This window comes from Colletes gigas, unplaced genomic scaffold (genome assembly GCF_013123115.1).
Source record: "Colletes gigas isolate AHSC1104 unplaced genomic scaffold, ASM1312311v1 Colletes_gigas_Sc00104, whole genome shotgun sequence".
Classification (NCBI taxonomy): domain Eukaryota; kingdom Metazoa; phylum Arthropoda; class Insecta; order Hymenoptera; family Colletidae; genus Colletes; species Colletes gigas.
This window is the reverse complement of record NW_025106730.1, coordinates 73,944-95,552: the sequence shown is the minus strand read 5'-3', so window position 1 is coordinate 95,552 and position 21,609 is coordinate 73,944. Positions and strand designations below refer to the sequence as shown.

Genomic DNA, 21,609 nt, shown 5'->3' with positions numbered 1-21,609 from the left:
ACAGAGAGGAGAGTCCTCTCTTTCTCTCGAAGGATACCTCGACAAGAGGAACCGATTCCTAGCGGCGTTCGATTGAACAAGGACAGAAACACGTGCTATTGTTTCACGCTTCGCGACACGTATTCCATTAACGCACGCACGTCACGAGAAAACGATCTTCTCTCAATGATAATCGATTTTTAAATTGACGTAACATGAATTTTTTATTTCCACGAAACCCACTCAACATCCGTGCTTCCGGATGAATTTGAATGAAGTTGAAAGAACGGCGACGCTCGATCGAACTAGCAATGTACAGTTACAGGGGAAGTGCGGCATATTTAGGATATCAGTTTCTTTAAGACGCATGAAAAATTAATTTTTCAATAGTTTCAAGCGTTAACACGTTCCGTGCCAGACCGTTTTTTGAAGACTTTCCGTTTAGGCCGCGTGGGGCGTATACGCCCCACGCTTTACAATTGTATTGTTTTGTTTCTGGTGTATATTTTACAATGATTAAAATAGTGCAAAAATCATAATTATCAAGAAAAGGGTGTATAGTTCAAGATGCATAACACAACAAAGCAATACATTTATTTTTCTAGGAATTAGTTTAACAAATACCTGGCTGAACATTACTCTACCAAGCGAGTCGCATCCTTGCACATAATATTTTTCTATTATGTCTATATTAGTTTAAAATAAAACATTTTAATTGAAATATGTTTAATATTATATTTATGTGACAAGTTTGTATTCAATCACAAAGGGATGTTACGGTGAACTTTGTTAAAACATGGCAAACATAAATGTGATTTATCCACACAACTATCACAGAATGTTGCAACTTTTACAGTACAGTTTCTTGCCAATTGAGAACCTAAATTTTTAACATTTTTTTCGTAACAAATTTTACACCGCCTTCTTATCGAATTAAAGTTGCCCGCCTTTTTTTTAATTTCGTGACGATTTTTTCTTGGTCCAATAGGTAGAGAATTATTGTTATTATTACAAGACATCAGATTCATGGATAATTTTTTTCGAAATTCGAGGTTTGTTATTTTTTGGTTTGTAAGACTGTTATATTTATACAGGGTGTTCGGCCACCCCTGGGAAAAATTTTAATGGAAGATTCGAGAGGCCAAAATAAGACGAAAATCAAGAATATCAAGTTCTTGACTGAGGCTTCATTAAAAAGTTATTAAAAAATTGAATTACAAAATTTCAAATCATTCTGAAAAAATTATTTTTGGTTACAGGGCTCAATTATAATCATTTTTGCTCATTGGACATAACCTCGAATTCGTACTCACTTTCGAGAAAAAAATTCGAGAAAGTGTGAAATTTTTCGACAAAATTAAAAAATTTAAAATCGTTCTAAAAAAATTCTCTTTGGTTGCTGGGGTCAATTATAATTATTTTTGGTGAATAGACGCAACCCCGAAATCATATCCATTCTCGAGAAAAAAAATTCCTTACCGAAAATATAATTTCAGGCCAGAAATGTCACTCTAAAATTTCTTACGTATCTTTAAAACGTCATAACTTCTAAACGGATTGGACGATTTTAATGTTTCAAAAAGCAAACAATGCGTATTTAGGTGAAGAATATGTAGAAATCGCAAAAATATTCGAAAAGTTGATCCTTGACCTCGCAAAATGAGAAAAACCCCATAAAAATGGTCCAATTTTCAAACGACCAGAACTCCTACAATAGTGAATATATTTGAAAGAAAGTTTTTTCTGAAGCAGAGCCCATGGTTAGCTACAAAAAGTATTAGACAACTTTTCTGTAGATCGTCAAACAAATTTATTAAAAATGAAAAACAAATTTTTAAGAAAAATCATCAGTGTGAAGAAATTTTTCGGCGAAAAAAAAATTTCGAATCGTTCTGGAAAAATTATTGTCGGTTGCGGTGGTCAATTACAATCATTTTTTATAATTGGACATACCCTCGAAATCCTACCCATTTTAGAGAAAAAAATTCAAGAAAGTGTGAAATTTTTCGACAAGATTCAAAAATTTCAAACCGTTCTGGAAAAATTATTTTCGGTTGCGAGAGTCAATTACAATAAATTTTGGCGAATAGACCTACCTCCGAAATCCTACCCACTTTCTAGAAAAAAATTTAGTACCGGCGGAACTTTGAACGTTAATAACTTTTGAACGAAATCTCCATCAACAAATTAGTATTCTTGATTTTCGTCTTATTTTGGCCTCTAGAATCTGCCATTAAAATTGTTCCCTTGTGTGACCGAACACCCTGTATATGCATAAAATCCACTTTGTAATCATAAACTATAAATTTAGATTATGATTGATTAATGTCAACGATAATTAATATCACAATTGACTCATTAAACATTTAAGGTTATAGAATGTTATTGATAATATCTGTATCAAATCTCATTAAATTCGGTTGAACGGTTTTTGACTTATTACGTACACCAGCGTATCGTGCATGGTTCGAGATAACACCACTTTCTCCGTTATAAATAAACATAAACATTAAAAAAAAATTGTTTTAAAAAGTTCAAGAAATGCTTCATACATAGTAAGTAGATCATTTCGACTGAACGCACACACTTTTTGTAAAAAATTCATAGAAATATCGCTTGTTTTGAGCTCGTCAATGTGGTGTAACTCCTTAAGACGGTAATGAAAAAAATAATCAATTATTCAATGACTCTGTCTGAAAGAATCTAAGAATATCGCAAAATTTTAAAAGGAATATTAAGAAATTTATGTTTATCCTGTAGGTTGCATAACTACATTAGGTAGTATGTACGTTTGAATGGAGCAACTTAAATAATAGCTTGACTGGGTCTATGAACTCTCAACAAACGTTTACTTCGTTCTATGCCTACCTTCGTTTGTAACAGAAAGACCCATTGATAGGTATTGATCGTTTCGTTTTACTGAATCGCTTTTCTCAACGAAAATCTCTGTTGTTACCAACTGAACACAATGTTTCGATTGATAATTTGCTGTGTTTATTGATATAGGTATATATTTAAGAAAGAAAGCGTCAATTAAATAATTTGCAAAAGTACTTTTAATACTTTTTCTATGACAACATATACTTTACACTTTCAGCTGACTAAATAATACAAATGAATAATACTGTTTATCTTTCGCCCGCACTAATATGTGTACAGAAAATGTTATCCGATTGATTGATATTTTTTTATGTTACGTTAGGTTTTTAGGGTCACAAAAATTGAATAATTAAGGTGGACCGACGAAATATTGAACAATTAATATAGAGTAATAAAATTATTGTAATATGCATATAGTTTTTCGACAAAATGTACGCCTGTACGAAGACTTTTGTGAACTTTTGTTATTATGTACTATGTAGATTAAAATTAATATAATTTTTGTTATTAATTACGCAATTTTGTTAAAATTTGGTAAAAATAAACGTTATACGCGTGTTCATTTACAATAAATTTATTACAAAATCTTACACGTATCGCTTGATTTTCAAAAATATTTTGTATAAATTATGCATAATGGTACCAATGTTTAAGGAACAGACTGTACCTATGCAATTCTCAACTGAACGGGAACAAAATTAGTGTCATGTCATAAATGAGCTGGTTATTATGAAAGTGGTTTAAGTTCATGTATTTAATATTAATAAATATTTTTTCATCGTGATGCAAACTGTATCAAAAATTAAATGTTATCTACGAAAACAGAAAAATTACAAAATAACTTTAACAAAAATTAATTTAGTTTTAGAGTTGTATTATTTATTTCATGATTGCAACTTTATAATTAACATTTCATTATTTATTCGCTGTTTAATTTAAATACAGCATTTTCCATATAGCACGCTTGAATAACTTAAAATATTCGTGATGAATTGATAGAATGTAAGATAATAAATCCAATAAAGTATTTTTTTCTTGTGTCAGTGAATAATAAAAACAACTGTAGGTTATAAAATAATTTTGGTCTACTCCTTCTTAGCGAAAGATCTAAGGAACCAAGTTCCACCGCAGAATCAATTGAAGTTTTAATCAATTGTAATTGATCCCCGCAACCAAAAATAATTTTTTCAGAACGATTTAAAATTTTTTTTTCGTCGGAAACTGTAGGTACCACACCTTTGTTAATTTTTCTTAAAAATTCATTTTTAATAAATTTGGTTGGCACTGTACAGAAAAGTTGTTTAATACTTTTTTGTAGGTATCCATGAGCTCTAGTTCCCCCCAAAGTTCCAATGAAGTATATTCACTATTGTAGGAGTTATGGTCGTTTGAAAATTGGACCATTTATATGGGGTTTTTCTCATTTTGCGAAGTCAAGGAATAACTTTTCGAATATTTTTGAAATTTCCACATATTCTCCGTAAAAATACGCGTAGTTTGCATTTTGTAACATTAAGATCCTCCATTCCGCTCAGAAGTTATGACATTTCAAAGATACGCATTTTCAGGGAAACATTTTTGGCCTCACATTAGATTTTCGGTAAGGAATATTTTTCTCGAAAATGCGTAGAATTTTGAGAGTATGTCTAATGACCAAAAATGATTATAACCGACCCTTGCAAACGAAAATAATTTTTTTAGAACGATTTGAAAAATTTTTTGTTCGCCGACTTTCAGCACCTACCCGAATTGTTTTCTCAAAAGGAAGTAGGGTTTCGGAGGTATATGTTTTAACCAAAAATGATTGTAATTGAGTTCCGTAACCAAAAATAATGTTTTCAGAATGATTTGAAATTTTTTAATTTAATTTTTTAATAACTTTTTAACGAAGCCTCAGTCAAGAAATTGATATTCTTGTATTTCGTTTTATTTTGCCCTCTAGAATCTCCCATTAAAATTTTTCTCAGAGTTGGCCGAACACCCTATACATATAGAGCTTTTTTATGTATCGTATTCACTGTATTTTTAACTAGTTAATTGGTCTTCCATCAGTATTTTTGACCTTTGGTCATTGCTTTTTCTAGTTCCTCGGTCGAAAAAATCATTTATAGTTTCATACGATTTATAGTAAAGTTAGATCTATTACGATATTTTCATTAATTTTTAATATCCTTCGGATATGTAGAGATAGTTATGTTTTTGTGGCAATGTTACTTCTTCTATTGCCGCGCATAAAAGAATAAGTGACTTACGTCGCTATTAAAGTAAATATAAATATGCAGCAGATAATAATGAAAATGGCAACTTCATTTTATTGTTTATTTCATGGCAACTTGATAAAAATTCTGTTATAATAATTAAATGTAGTTGGTGCGACATAATACTAAATGAAAATCACAATTTTGTTGGTTTCGTCATTTAAACCACTTTCATAATAACCGGCTCAAATATTATACGCAAACTGTTGTCAAGGCGTAAAAATTTATCCAGTGACGTCTTCTCGCTATGCCATACTTAGGACACGGTTATCTTGATGGAGGCGTAGGATCATCATAGACCAGCGACGGTGTTTCCTTCGTTTCTGGAACTGTTTCTGTATGCGAAGAACATCACGTCCGGTCCCGGGCGCATCCTGCCTTTCATTAGAGGCACCTCGTGTTCGCTCGATCGTCGATTCCATAGGAAACCCTCGTCGCAGGTGAATCCTCGACTGTCCTTCGAATACACCACAAATCGAACGTCGGCCGTTGGCAGCGTCATTCCCGATCAGTGGTCATTGTCGGAAGGCTTCTGAACGACTTTCATTTCCATTCAATCGTTGAGACCGTCGACCATTGTTTAGCGATCGTCCTTTTTCAGCCAATTTAAATGTTTCACTCAGTGTCAGTGATGCGATTCTTTCGATATGTATTTCCGTTCAGTGTGAATGGGCATTTTGCATGTTTCCAAACATAGTAAAAAAAAAAGGAAAACGTAATTTGATGATTTCTATGATTTCAGTAATTCTACACGTTTGAAATGAAAATTAAATAAAAAATTCTCAAGTTTAGTCATAACTAACAGGTAGTAAAATGAAAGGAAGAGATCGATAATTTAAAAAAAATGACAACACTTTAAAGTTTAATTATCGGTTTTATAATGTCTTTTATTATTTTTGCGGACCAAATTCTAGTACGGTCTGTAATGACGAGTGTACTGAACCAATCGGTCAAATAGATTTTCAGAGATCATGGAAATCAGTTAATAACGTATAGATTTAAGATAAACGCGTTTAAAGTTTTTCTTATCATTTTTGTGAATTAAACAAATATGAAAGAAACAAGAAAGGATAAAGGATATTGCGCATGTTCTTCAAAAAAATGTGAAAAAAAACAATCGATTCCTTTAAATGTTTACAGTAGAATACCCTCTTAATAGTATGAAGTTCATACCGGTAGCTGTAAAGTAGCTGTAAAGCAACGAACCATGTCAGCATTGTTATTTGCATTACATACATGTATTCAGGCTAATGCCTTGCTCGCTGTTAACGACATATAACATCTTAACGTTTACCACGAAGCATTAAATCTTTTCTGTTGAACGTCAAAAACTTGATCATTGAGGTTGCATATCGTTAGAATAATATACATGTCAGAGAAACAACTTCATCAGCCATTGCTCTTGGATTACTTCTACCAGGTCCTCTCGGGCGACCAAGCCTTTGTCTCGTTACTTTTTTCATGTTGATTAAAACTTTTAACCAATTTATACACACTTTATTAATAAGAAAGAATATTCAACGAAAACGGGCGAGTCCTTTGCAGGAAATTCTTTTAACTTTTTTTAACGCAAGTCCTTTCCGTCCGGAAATCCTTCTTGTTCTTCTTTTTTTCTTTTTCGTCCGTTTCTTTTTTTAAACGTTCCGGTATCTAGATAACCAACTCGACTACCTTCAAAGGCCACATTCAAACGTTAACGCCAACCGGTCGCACGTTTGCGTTTTCGATGACATTCTTCGCATCGATTAAATTTGGGGATCAATTAGGGCCAACATAATTTTATTTTTCAACGTGAAGTAACATGAATTTCGATAATAAAAACTTTCTAATGGTTTACGACATACATATAGACGTTACACACGTGCTAGTTCCCTTAAAATCTGTTTCATTTTTTTTTCAATATTTAAATCTAGAAGTACATAGTTAAATCTAATAACGTTCATTTGCTACGATAATGAAATAACTTTTGTCGTTTACAAACTGTTGGTACTAAAAGAATGAAAACTCATAACACCGAACGATGATATTATAATACGTTTATCTTAATTCGATATCTTATTATACCGATTCGACATTTCAATGTGACGTTCTTAGAAAATTATAGTTATTTAAAACGTTCAAAATCATTTATGTTGATTCAGTGTCGCTTATCGGCAGTCCATGTGCCCGCGTTTACTTTGTTCGAAACGTTTAAACTTGAGAATTTAAAGTTTGACCTTTTACGCTACTTTCTTTTTCCTGGCCCGATGATTCATAAAAGATTTAATAGAGAATAATGACCAGCAAATTTTCTAATGAGAAAAAAATCATAAGCGTTTTAGTTGTCTATCGGGCGTCGACGAAAGTATCGTGAACTTCGGTCGACCATGTATTGACACTTTCAAGAGCCTCTTTTCACGCGCTCGATTCCAAAGGGATCCTCCGCCATCCGTGACTGTACAACGCCTGAGCACGTAACGCGTAACCTGGAGAGATGGCCTGGATGCCTTTTTTCGTCGTGTACCGTTACTATAGAATAACTTAGATACTATGATCATGACACTGCCACTTATTTCACTATGTCATTGTCGTTAATCTGTTCGATCGTACATGTCCTCTATTAGCCACGAAATATAACGAGAAGAAGAACTGTGTGAGTTTCTGTCGCGTAAACGTGGTTCATTCAGTTCTCGTTGCTCACTCTGCGTACGCGGTCGAAACAGTTCTATCGATGCTAAACGTATTTACTCGTCGCAGGAAACGAACGTAGACGCAACGAAAAGTGCGATCGAGAGTCTCAAAAGGATTCGCTGGTATTCACCGGAAGTGATTAACGCAGCGGAAATACAAGATGAAAATCACGTTTGCTTTAGTAGCAATTATTCTTGCTTGCGTCAACGTAAGTTCAAATTAAGCGAAAGTACGATTCAAATGTAAAGAATTAATTAATACATTAAGAAAGACAATTAATCGTAAATAAGAACTATAACGGTGTATGTTTTCAAATTACTAACAGATCGAAAGATTGATCATCGTTAAGAAGGATTTATATAACTTTAATAGGGCACTGGACAAAAATATAAGACACTTTGAATACTTATACATATATTTGTTATACGTATACAGAGTGTCCCGTGGCATGTGACTAGATTCTACACATGAAAACAATAAAAAAAGTTCATATAAACGTACGTCCTGTTCGACCTTGTTTTCGAGCTACGACGAGTCAAAACCAACAGATTATTATCTTTGGAGCTATTTGAAATCCATTGTATACAAAGTACCTATTAATAACGTCGGAATGCTACGTGAAAGAATTGTACAAGATTTCCATGAAATTTGAACAATTCCTGGACAAATGAAAATGGTAAGACAGTCAATGATAAAACGTCTCCAGGCCTGTATTCAGATGCAAGGAGCTCATTTCGAACATTTGTTGTGAAGGTGAACAAATACGGTGTGTTAAAGAAGAAACTCACCATAACTCGAAACAAAGACGAATAAGGCGTATGTTTATATGAACTTTTTTTATTGTTTTCATGTGTAGAATCTAATCCTGAAGTAGGACCCACATATTACGAGACACTCTGTATAAAAGAAATATATTGTACATTGACATAAAACTTGTTTCTGTTTTTTCGCGATAGCCAATATTAGTACCACAGACGAGGTATATGAATATCTCATATATTTATATGAATTCATATATCTCGTCTGTGTTAGTACATACCATGGTACTATCATCGCTCATTTGATGGCGACTTAAACACCATTCGTCTTTCCTTAAATCACGAAAATAAAAGTTCCATTCAGAGTCACGTAAATCGATATTTTTTTCATTGCTAAAAATGACTTTTTCTATTTCTTCGTGTAATAAATTTGTCCATGACCAAACATCAGCCGCACTGCGTTATGTTGTTCCGTTAAAGAAAGCCGTTGCTCCAATTCCTTGTCATTTATGTGTTTGCATTTTTATAAAGTACCACATTACAAAAACTCAACAATTTACTAAAAATCAATTGCAGTACAAAACTGATTCCACACAAAAAATTCGGATTAAGCGAAATAATAACAATAATACGAATTTAATATTTTTCATAGAAAACTAAATTATTGTAAATAATAACACGCATTTTATATTATACCTTCAATATTTTATTGAATAAAATATTATTTATATTAAAATTCCAAGTATGTGTTCAGTTTTGCTTCATAGTGTACATCAGGCACGATATTTTCATTTTATAGTCATAATTTGAAATACAAGCACAAACAAAAAAAATACATTCATGATCCCAGCAAACGTACAGAAGAACTTTATGAGGATGTAATCCTGGCATGTTGTATAAAATTCATTTCTCATCTCCACTTATTAAATTCTTTAGGAAAAATTCGGTTTTAGAATATGCGAACAAAGATATACACGCAGTCACACAATCAAAAAAGTTTCGTTCCGTTAACCAGTGTGAAACTCATACTTTGTAAAAATTTTTAAAATCTCTTGAACCATCGAATTTTGTTTGATTTCCTACTATGTTATGAATTTTATCCTCATCGATCTGAAAATATTGAACAGCACAAACTTATGGGTTAATTAAATAGATCGTCAATTTTCCTTAAAAATTATTATCACTATAGGTCGAGTATACCTAACACGCATAAAATTTTTGTGTAATACAATAATGGTACAGTCTTCCGCTGACTTGAAGTCTCGCGGAAGGAATGTGGGAGAAGTAGAAGGGATACACGTATTCCCACGCATACATTGATCTCTAGCTCGCTATTCGTCGCGGCAGTTACACACACATGTGGACTGCCTGAGAGCAAAGGAGCGAGATAGATAAATGGGCGGTCCGACTCCCCTTGTCACTGTGTCGTCCCGCGAGACTTCAAGTCAGCGGAGGACATATTACGATTCGTAATACCAAAGTATTATGAGCAATACTATATGATAAATAAAATGAATAAATATATTTTGTTTAATTTTCTGCCACATATTTAACATCTGTAAAAGGTATATCATAATAAATGTTTGTAATTATCAACAGATTTACTGCGTCGATGGCAAAGCAAAAAAAACTACGCAATTATCTCTCCAAAGTAAAGAAACAAACGTAGTAAACTTCATGAGATTACTCGTGTTGAGGCTGGTTTTTGGAGTTGCGTCGGCCATGGGACTTGGTGAAAATCTTTCGAGTCTACTTGGAGGAATTTTCGTACCACCCGGAGCGGATGATTACGGTGATTACGGTGATGACGATTATGTACCGGACTTGTTTTAAAGCTTTCATGCGTTACACAGTGCTTACTTAAATCATGAAGACATACAGTGGCATAAGTTACAACCATCAATTATTAAAATTTCTTTAAATTAAATAAAAAAAAATTTTCTTACATTGTACGAAACTGTTCGCAATAAAAATGTTAATATGTAATATTACAAAACAAATAATTTATATGTAATCGATCTTTTCATGGAATCTTATCTTTCGATTGTAATATTTTAATATGAATTAATGAAATGATGGTAAACGAAACATTAATTTTCATGTTGTTTACATTTATGTGTTTAACACTAGGTTTACGGACACTCGTTGCGTATATTTTTATTGTAATTCCTGTGTTGACAAATACATTAAAATGCAGTTCTCTTTTTTAATTAGTGTCTATATTTATATCATTATATCAAATAAATTCAATATAAATTAAAAATAATAAATTAAACAAATAATATTTATGAGTTCTGTAACGTTAAGATTAGAATCTGAATGCGTCAAATTGACGCATTCCTTAAACCTAGTGCATGTTAATTGTCTCTTCATAGCGATTCAATACCAATGAGTGTCAATATCAGATATATCATTTCTTCGTATACAAATATTGTTCTAATTTATATGTTCACCAATTATTTACATATTGTATGCGTGAGTTAGCGTCTGAAAAAATGAAACTTTGTTGCGTTGAAAAGCACCCATAACATTTTGTTCAAAGTGATACATTGTAGATTGCTCTTTGTACGTATCAAGGTTTCAGTGTAATTCAATTAATTTATGTTAAATTGTTATTTGAAATTTAATAAAATTGATTCGCTAAAATAGTCCAGTATAATTCGTATTCGAAAAACAGTTCTTCGTTATTGTGACATTGTTTTTAAGAATATTAATGGAAAATATATAATATCGTACATGTTAAATATTGTATCAGTACAATACAAATTGTAAACTAAGTTTTTAACACATTAGTAAGATAATTGATAGAAATATTCAAATCACCCTATTCGTACTTACTTACTTCGTATGCATTTGTGCTTGTATGCATAACCTCAAATTTTTACTCTTCAATTCAACTTACATACAGTGATGACAGAAAAGCACCGTCGGGTGCCCTACTCACACATGCCAGATACGCGTACGTGAAACAACAATTTCAGAGAGAAAAATTATATTAAAATTATCAAAAGAGGGAAATTCATATTCTACAATAGCTAAAATAGTAAATAGAAGTCGTTTCACCGTAACAAATATCGTTAAACGGTTTCCTGACAAACAAAATGTAAAAAATCTTCCGCGAAGTGATCGTCCACAGAAATTATCACAACGAGATAAACGAAAAATTACCAAGATTGTAAAAAAAATCCTAAAGTTGCCTCTACAGAAATACCGGCACAAATGAAAAGTGAAAATAAGGTAGATATACATCCTATAACTATCCGGAGAGTTCTTAAACGTGCCGGGTACAATTCAAGAGTAGCTAGAAGAAAACCATTGATCAGCAAAATAATCGAAAAAACAGATTAGAGTTTGCAGAAATGAATGTACACAAAAATTTAGAATTTTGGGATAGGATACTCTTCTCTGACGAAAGTAAATTTAATATTTTTAAATCTGATGGTTAAATAAGAATATGGCGAAAGTGTAATACCGAGTTGGATTCACATAACATAGTCTCAACTGTCAAACACAGGGGTGGTAGTGTATTAGTATGGGGTTGTACGAGTTCCTCCGGACTTGGAGAACTAATTTTTATAGACAGTATTATAGATAAATTTGTATGTTTAAATATCTTGAAACAAAACTTAAAAAAAAGTGTGGAAAAATTAAATTTTGAGGAAAACTACTATTTCCAACAAGATCACAATCCCAAGCATACTGCTTATATTGTCCGCCAATGGATCATTTTTAATACACTCCATACATTGCCAACCCCTCCTCAATCACCGGATTTAAATCCGATTGAACACATATGGAATGAGTTAGAAAGAAGGATCCGAAAACACCTTATTCAGACAAAGGAGCAATTAAAAGATGCACTTATGAAGGAATGGAATGAAATAGGTTCAGAAGTAACACAAAATTTAGTACATTCGATGCCTAATCGGTTACAAAGTGTAATAAGACAAAAAGGATTACAAACAAAATATTAATTTGAATATTGTATTATAAAACAGTAAGTGTGCCAATACTTTTGTTTCGTCGAAAACTGCCCTGTATGTGTTTGTTACTATTTTTTATTATTACAGGTCTACTTAATCGCTTTGTTTCGCGAGATACTTAAAGTTCAAACCTCAAACTTATATTTTATACCAAAAATAAGGAAGATATTATGCTTTGTTCACAGTTGCATAACATTTTATTTGAAAATACGCTCTGTGCCAATACTTTTGTTCGGCATTGTATGTATGTATATTATTAATACGATTGAGTATAAATAGCTGAATGAATTTAAATGAAACTTTACATTAAGTTTTATGTTCTCATTTCAAAGCCCGGTTAGACTTTGACTATAATCAGTCCATGGATAATAATGATTATATCTCTTGTTTCATAGTTGTTCCGATATATAGGCATAATGTATAAAAAATCTTTTAAATGTTTCATATAAATCTTAGGACGAATTAAATTTTATATAAAAAAAATTATATAAACTTTTTCTCTATCTTCTCTAGAAAAGAAAAAATTAAATGAAATCTTATACATTACATGCTTACTTAAATCGCATTGAAAACGAATACCACAAATGTTTTAGAATAATGTGCAAAATGTGATTGCGATTTTCGCTAAGACAAATTGAAAACTCGGTTCTAACAAGGAAAAGTTGGAATGGTACCCGATTTTGGGTTAGGTTTTACTTTGAGATATTATTAGAGTTATTACAGATACTTATCTTCAGAAATAGAAATAAATTCAACAACCAGCGTGGCGTGAATGATAAGGTGTTTGCCTGCAAGTTCCCCGAGCTTCTTTTGCTGTGCTGGTTTGAACCTTGGTAAAACAAATCTTTCTTTCATTTTTTCAATCATATTTTAATCGTACGAATATTTTTTCTTTAAAGCTGAATTTAAGCAATTACATTTAACATATGTTATTTTCAATGTACGAAGTTCATGAATCTGGATGGTACTTTTCGTAAAAACAGTCAAAACATAAAAATTTCAAGCACCACGTACATCTATTGAAAGTTCGGGTTTCACAGAAATTACAAAATTTTGTATTTAACTCTGATGGAAAGGCCGCTTCATTTACATTGATAAAATGTGAACGATTCTCGGATAGTCGTACCACAGACGAGATATATGAATAGACGTTTCACCTTATGGACTTTCGCGGCCGAATCTGACTGCCATACCGACCTGAAAATTCGGAGGTGATTTTAGCGGCCTCTTCTCATGGATGGCGGTTAGTTGAGAAACTAGGCACTGAATTAGTATTGATGGGCAGCCAGCTGAGTGTGTACGTAAATACATGTGAGTTGATTATGGGAGGGATTGGAAAAGACAGTGGAGTATTATCAGACGGCAGACCCGTGCCGAAAGGGAACTGCCCCACCACTCACACACACTAATGCCAACCACCTTGTATATGAGTTCTGGCGTTTCGTATAGCTTCGTAGATTCGAGAAAGGCGGCGAATGTCAGTCTATCCTTCTTGCTCTCAACACAGCTGAAATTCGATCTCGCATATTCACGAGCCGAGATTCTCGACTGCCTAGGCATTTTTGACTTTCCGACCTGTGTAGGCATATACAATGTATAAGCAATATACCATAATGAAGAAAAAATTACAAAAATTTGTTTTTACGGAAATACACGTTTTAAAACGATAATATTTTATGAACATATTTTAACCCTTTGCACTCGGTCGTCCCCTCTGAGGGGACATGAAAGTTTATTAGTGATTAAGGAGAATGAACTGATTTCACCGCAATTTTTTAAGAAACACATGTTTTCCTGTACTTTCCTATTAAAATGGGAAATATTCTATTAAAATGAGAAATATATCAGCCGTTTTTACGTTGGGAGTGGAAGGATTGTCGATGATGGTCAGAGGCGTATGGTCGGATTCAAACACGTGGACAATAAACGTAACTATATAAACTATATTATTTAATGTTTACTAAAATTATTTAACATAAAGAACATAAAACGTAAACGTAAAAAACTATAAACGTAAAATCGAAACTTCATTCAAAGTCGAACCATTCCTATTGCTATCTTCGTTATAATCTAAATAAATTAACGTTCTTTGTCGGACAATAGAATGAATAATAAGCTACATATTCCAAATGTAGGCCAAAGAAACCGGGACTGCATTATTTGTTCCGACAGGAAAACACCAGGAGAAAGACGTCAAACAACATTTTATTGTGAAACATGTATAAATCAACCTGCTATGTATATTGGGAATTGTTTCAGAATTTACCATACCATAGAAAATTATGAGAAATAAATTTTTATTTTGTATTGTAAATATGTGTTCTTCAATGTCCATAAATACATATAAACCAAATTTCAACACAATGCCTTACTTGGTTCCAAAGTTGTACCATATAATATCACGACCAAGGGTTTTCGTTTTCGCGAGAAAGTAGCGTCGAGTTGCTGATAGCTAACGTCCGAAAAGGTGCCGAGTGCAAAGGGTTAACTATTAAAAGACATTTTTTTATAACAGCTGTGCTTAAAAACTCGATTTGTGTAGCCGGCCGCCTAACGGCGGCCACGCATTCATTTTCTATTTCAATTTTCTTTATTGATATTATCAGAAGTGGGAAAGATTTCAGCCATTATTTCGACAAATTTAATTATTAGATCATTAGCATGATATTGTCGACGGAAGAAGAATTCACCTAAATAGCCTACATAATGTATTTGGCGAGTTCCATACTTCAGAATATTCGAACCTTTGACAACAATGCAGAACTAGATTTAGCTCGACACATTATACATTATTTGTCGTCGGTTGTCATGCCGACTAATACAAATAAGAGAAAAAAGCAACGATCATGGACTGATGCAATACAGAGCCACAGATATGTACATATAGACAGAATTCATTGTAGTAGTAGCGATCTTTTTGAAGAAAAATCTCGGAAACTAAGGCCGAGCGGCGGTTATATGTATAGGAAAAAGTTGCTCAAAATGTTGATTTCTACAACATATTCAAAAATCATCGAAATCGGTGAGACCCGGCCTTTTCTAAATAATTACCTCATTTTCTTTCAATAATTCTCCATTGCAAAATATCTACAGTATTCTTACATTTTTTTATATTTTAAAATTTTCCCATGTTATTAGAAAGTAGATATACAACGAAAGTTATACAATTTATAGTTCCTAGCATGTATAACATGTATATGTATATAACGCATGGTCGCTTCGTATGGAAAGTCAATGAATCTTCAGAAAGCGCCCAGGTCCGATTTCGAGAAATGTAAGGTCTGTCGGTCACGATGGCTTTTGTCGTTTACTGACGATTCGAACGGTTGGCGATGCCAGGCTTGCTTTCGAGAAATGTAAACGACGTCAGCGATGCAAGAGCGAGAAGGAAAGCGAGTATCAGCCTGTTCTTCTCGGCTCTTCCGAAACTCAACGAGCTCACGTACACGCAATTGAGCATAGTGTGCGAAAGCGAGGAATGAGGAGTTTCCGGGGCCCCGATGCACAGTCTGATTAAACTGATTTCGAGTCGCAAATACGTTTCTGCCGAGTTATTTTTTTAATAAATGATGTATTACAATTTAAAATAAAAAATAGAGAATTTGCGGTGTACGTATCAATGAAATACATCCTTATGAATTTTAATAATCTTGAAATTTTTAAATACTCTTAATCGATTGATTTCTCCAATGAAATTAATCGATTAATGTCCAATGATGGACCCTACAGCTTTAATTCCGTTCAAAAATAATAAAATTTATGTAATTTTATTTTCTGTCTCACTTCCTCTTGTGTTAATTTCTGAATCTGTTGATAACGTAGCGAGTGACACGAAAATGGTAATGGGGTCTCGGGACCCCAGAAACTCCGGCCGAAAAATTACATTACGTGAAACGTCTATTCATATATCTCGTCTGTGCTTTCACCTTATGGACTTTCGCTGCCGAATCTGACTGTATTACCGACCTGAAAATTCGGAGGTGATTTTAGCGGCCTCTTCTCATGGATGGTGGTCAGTTGAGTAACTATTCACTGAATTAGCATTGATGGGCAGTAGCAGTGTGGCCAGATCTGGCATAATTGAGTGCATCAAAATCGACAACAGTGACGACGAACTTCCTTAGCGTCTAACGGAATGGTGGGGATAGCAGGCATACACTACCGCACGAGCCACGTGTACGTGAGCTCGGCACTTCGCACAACTTCGGTAAATCGATAAAGAACGCTAGTGTGAGCCTTTCCTGCTTGCTCTTGTAAAAGAGAAACAGCTGAAATACGACCTCGCGATAATCGGCATACGATTCCAAGTCTCGACTGCCCCAGCATTTTTACTTTCCTACCTATATGTAAGGTATAAGGAAATTTATAAAGTATCATAATGAAAAAAAATTTTGAAATTGTTTTTTAGCGGAAATACACGTTTTAGGACCCCCTGATCATATTGTGACTATTGAAAAAAAAGACATTTTTTTTGTTCTTCAACGACTAACAATAAGTGAATTGCAATAACGAAAAAAAAATTTCGAAATTTTTTTTTAGCGGAAATACACGTTTTAGGGCCCCCTCATCATATTGTGACTACTACAAAAAAAACATATTTTTTTTTTGTTCCTATGCTATTGACATGATTGCGTCTAAACGGCTGAATGAATTTCAATGAAACTTAACATTGAAGTTTTATGTTCTCGTTTTAAGGTCTCATTATATTTTAAGCGTGATCAGTTCCCATATAATGATGACTATACGTCTGTAGTTTTATAATTATTTCGATACATATACATCATTTGTAACAAATTTTTAAAGCGATTTATATAAATCTTAAGAAGGATTAAGATCAAATATACTTTTCTCCTATCTTTCCTAGACAGGAAAAATTAAACGAAATCTTATGCCTTGCATACCTACCTAAACCACATAAAAAACGTATTCCACAAATATTTTAGAATAATGTTGTTCAAAGCAGTCTTACTCGTAAAGGGTTAATTAAGGGTTAATTAAAATGAAAAACTACTCTTAGCCAGTACCGTGCACGCTACAGAAATAGATTACTACTGACTTTTCCCACTATGTTTTTTAATAACCGTATCAAATTGTTACACACAATCAAATGTTATATATTTGACTTAACTTTACATAACAAAATAATTGTAACGATAGGTAAAACAATAACGTGCACGCTACCGTTCAATGGAAACCACGGGAAGGTGGTGGTCACTTCCATCAGGAGGGAAATGTAAAAAATTGTTATTTCTTTGTAACATTATCACATGCCATATATTAGAACGTCTATATTCTTCTTTCCTTTTTTTTTGATTCCCCTCTAAATTCATTTCTGCAAAATGAAATATATTAAATTGACGTCTATATACTGCTATTCATTCAATAGAACTTTATTTCTAATTACATTGCCTTTTAAAAACCTATGGGAACTGGGCTATATATATCTACGTCCTTTCTTCGTCCGGGCATTTCAACGGCCCATCGATGCGCGAGCAGTATAAACAAAACACTATCGCCACGTGCTCGAGCCACTGCTGTTTCTCTTGAGTCAGTTGAATTCGGTCGACGAGGACGAACATCAGGAGAAATTTAAAGGTACGTGCCGTAGGTCATTCTGAGACATTTAAATTGAAAAAAAGCTTTCGCGTAGGTATTCTGTAATTTTCTGTTCTTTCGCTTTTCTGCTTTTATATCATGGAAACGGTTGTGAAATCGAAGAATAAGTGTAAGCGCGGTTTTTTATCTTCATGGATAAATGATCATAGATTTAAATCATGGATACGTGCAATACCCCATGATAGAAGTCGTTTTTATTGTACTTTATGCAATAAGTCTTATTCTTGCGGTTCCTCAAACGTGTATAGACACGGAGAATCTGGGTGTCATAAAAAAAATAGTACTTCTAAAAGGACTTTTGTGCCTCAATGGCTTAAGAATGATTATTTCAAGCCATGGTTGCATAAAGTCGACGGCGACCATTATTCATGGTTCTGTTCGGTTTGCAACAAACAATTTTCATGTCGATTATCGACGATTTATAATCATGCAGATTCTCAGTGTCACATTGAGAATTATAAAAAGAGTAACGATAACGCAGACAATTTGAATAATAACACTGTTCAACACGAATTTTGTTTTTCCGTACCCACTAGGTGATTCTTGTAGAGCGTTGTACCCTAAACACGAATCTGGAAACGGAATTGCTGTATCACCCTCAGTTTTCGAAAAGACACGAGTTTTTGTGAAAACGTACAATTTTGGGCAAAAGCGAGGTATTACGCGAAAATTAAAAACATCAGACAGTTCCAATTAATCTTAAAAGATAGAGGAGAGATTCCTGAATATGCTAACATCGATAGTTATAATATGTTGTGCTTCTGAACGGTTGTAAATGATCGCCAAAGTTTGAAAAAGTGTCGAAGTACATACTTTATACACAATACTTTTGCATATTTACGAAAAGTTGTTTACCTGACACGAAATCTATACACAGGATCTGATTCTGCAGACATTTCTGAAGAAGAAACTGACCAACAGAAGTGTAAAAGCTGTTCTCAATTGTCACAGGTCGAGAAAATGTGTATTGGCAACACGTGCACGGCGTTTTACCGCCACGCGGCCATCGCTAGCCTACCTCGGCTCGGCAGTGCCGTAGCTACGCATAATGGATGCGACACCGATAATATCTTAGGCTCCTAATTCCTGTATATGTTTATCATTTTTTATTTTTTAATCTGTTTGTGGATTTGTACAAAACATTTCTCGATCATTTCCATTACTAAACAATTTCAATGTTCATTGTATATATATGAATGGTTTTTTAAATATAAAGCCGTAAAAAAATAAACAACATTTTATTGTTGGGTTGCCTCACAGAATAGGAATAATATTCCTAAGAGCGAAGTGTGAATAGCAAGGATTTACCCCAGATCTTTCTTAGAAAAGCGTACATGTTCGAGTGATTCCATTGATAAGTTTACATGGATTTTGAAAATATAATTCAGTGATTAGTATCCTAGAGTATACAAATATATTAAGCAATAAAAGTTACAAAAAAAAAATCAAACATACTATATACAGAGTGCATACCCTATTGCACCATTATACCAGTTTCGCTTGTAGGTAGCTACGGCACTGCCGCGCCGAGATAAGCAAGCGATGGCCGCGTGGCGGTCAAACGTCGTGCACGCGTTGCAAATACACATTTTTTCGACCTGTGACAATTGAGAACAGCTTTTACACTTCTGTTGGTCAGTTTCTTCTTCAGAAATGTCTGCAGAATCAGATCCTGTGTATAGATTTCGTGTCAGGTAAACAACTTTTCGTAAATATGCAAAAGTATTGTGTATAAAGTATGTACTTCGACACTTTTTCAAACTTTGGCGATCATTTACAACCGTTCAAAAGCACAACATATTATAACTATCGATGTTAGCATATTCAGGAATCTCTCCTCTATCTTTTAAGATTAATTGGAACTGTCTGATGTTTTTAATTTTAGCGTAATACCTCGCTTTTGCCCAAAATTGTACGTTTTCACAAAAACTCGTGTTTTTCGAAAACTGAGGGTGATACAGCAATTCCATTTTCAGATTCGTGTTTAGGGTACAAAGCTCTACAAGAGTCACCTAGTGGATATTGAAAAACAGAAAAAAAAATTGAATTTGTAGAACAGTGTAATTTTACGACGCAATCCGAAGAATCGCCTCTGTCGTTGGATGAAAGGATAAAATCCGCGGAAATCAAATTTGCCAAATTAATAGCCGAAAAAAATATTCCGTATCGAACCGCAGAGACGATTCTTGAAGTTTTCAAAGACATTGGGCAAGATCCTGATGTCTTGAAACATATGTCGTTCGGTCGAACAAAGTGTTCAAATATTATATCAAACGTTTTGTATCCTTTAGAAACAAAACGTATTTCTAGTGTTTTACAAAACACTAAATTTTCTATTTATATTGACGAAACATCCGACTCGACTAACGAGAAATGGATGACGTTTCTTGTTCGTTATGTTGCACCCGAGACTTTGGATGTTCGAACGGAATTGGTAGAATTATTACATCTCGATGCCAGAAATTGTGACGCAGATAATTTATTTAAAACATTTGAAATTGCCATGATACAAAGAGAAATTCCGTTCGAAAATATTGTCGCGTTGTCATGTGACAACGCTGCTGTCATGACAGGGCGACACTCGTCCTTTATGACAAAGCTTGCAACAAAATGCAGGGACAAATTTTTGACTGTCCGCTGTCCGTGTCATCTGTCTGCAATGGTAGTGCGCGAAGCGTGCAATACCATTCCATGGGCAGACAGCTGTAGTGTATGCGTAAGGACATGTGAGTTGACTATGGAAGGGATTAAAATTCATTTTTGAATCTATTGGTAACGTTGCGAATGACACGAAAATGGTAATGGGGTTTCGAGACCCCATAAAAATGGGTCAAAAAAATCCATTGGGTGAAAGATCTACCTGTATACCTCGTCTATGACAATACTCTTGCATCTTTGATGAATCAATGAGAATCAAAACTAACCTAGTGAAGAAGTTCTATATTTATGATGATCTATGCAAAGCGGATCGCAGTCAATTTGCTAATATCATTCAATTTTTAATTAATAAATTGCATTATCCAGCTAAGAGTGATACGATTATTAATTATTCGCTAAATAGTATTATCCAGGTCTCACCACGTGGAGGTTGCTGCAAATGTAGACCCGCCCTAACCGATTCCCAACCACCCTCCATTAATAAAGATCTGTGACCAACAATCCTTGGTCGAAGAAGAAACAAACGAAAGTGCAACCAACGAAGGAAACATCCAACGAAAGAGTTTTTTGAGAAAGAATTTGCCTCTAAATTCTCATCAACAGAACAGAGAAATGGACCAAAATATTGCCTGCCTGATATAATGATTAATTTAGAGAACCAAATTCCTGCCTAACTATAAATCTAAATTCGTTTACATCCTACCTATCTAATCATCTAACCAAATACATAGAAAATGTATTCTTCCTTGTTGATCCTTCGACGAAGATTTCCTGAAACATACTGTTACATTCTACCTAACTATAAAT

At 33.7% G+C, this 21,609-nt stretch overlaps 1 protein-coding gene across 1 annotated transcript; it reads left to right on the top strand.

Annotated features, from left to right (window-relative positions):
- Positions 1–7,930: 7,930 nt before the first annotated feature.
- On the top strand, positions 7,931–10,433 carry LOC122404111. Its single transcript, XM_043408012.1, has 2 exons — positions 7,931–7,995; positions 10,145–10,433. The coding sequence occupies exons 1-2, from the start codon at positions 7,948–7,950 to the stop codon at positions 10,376–10,378; spliced, it is 282 nt and encodes a 93-aa protein (XP_043263947.1). The 5' UTR covers positions 7,931–7,947; the 3' UTR covers positions 10,379–10,433.
- The last annotated feature ends 11,176 nt before the right edge of the window (positions 10,434–21,609 follow it).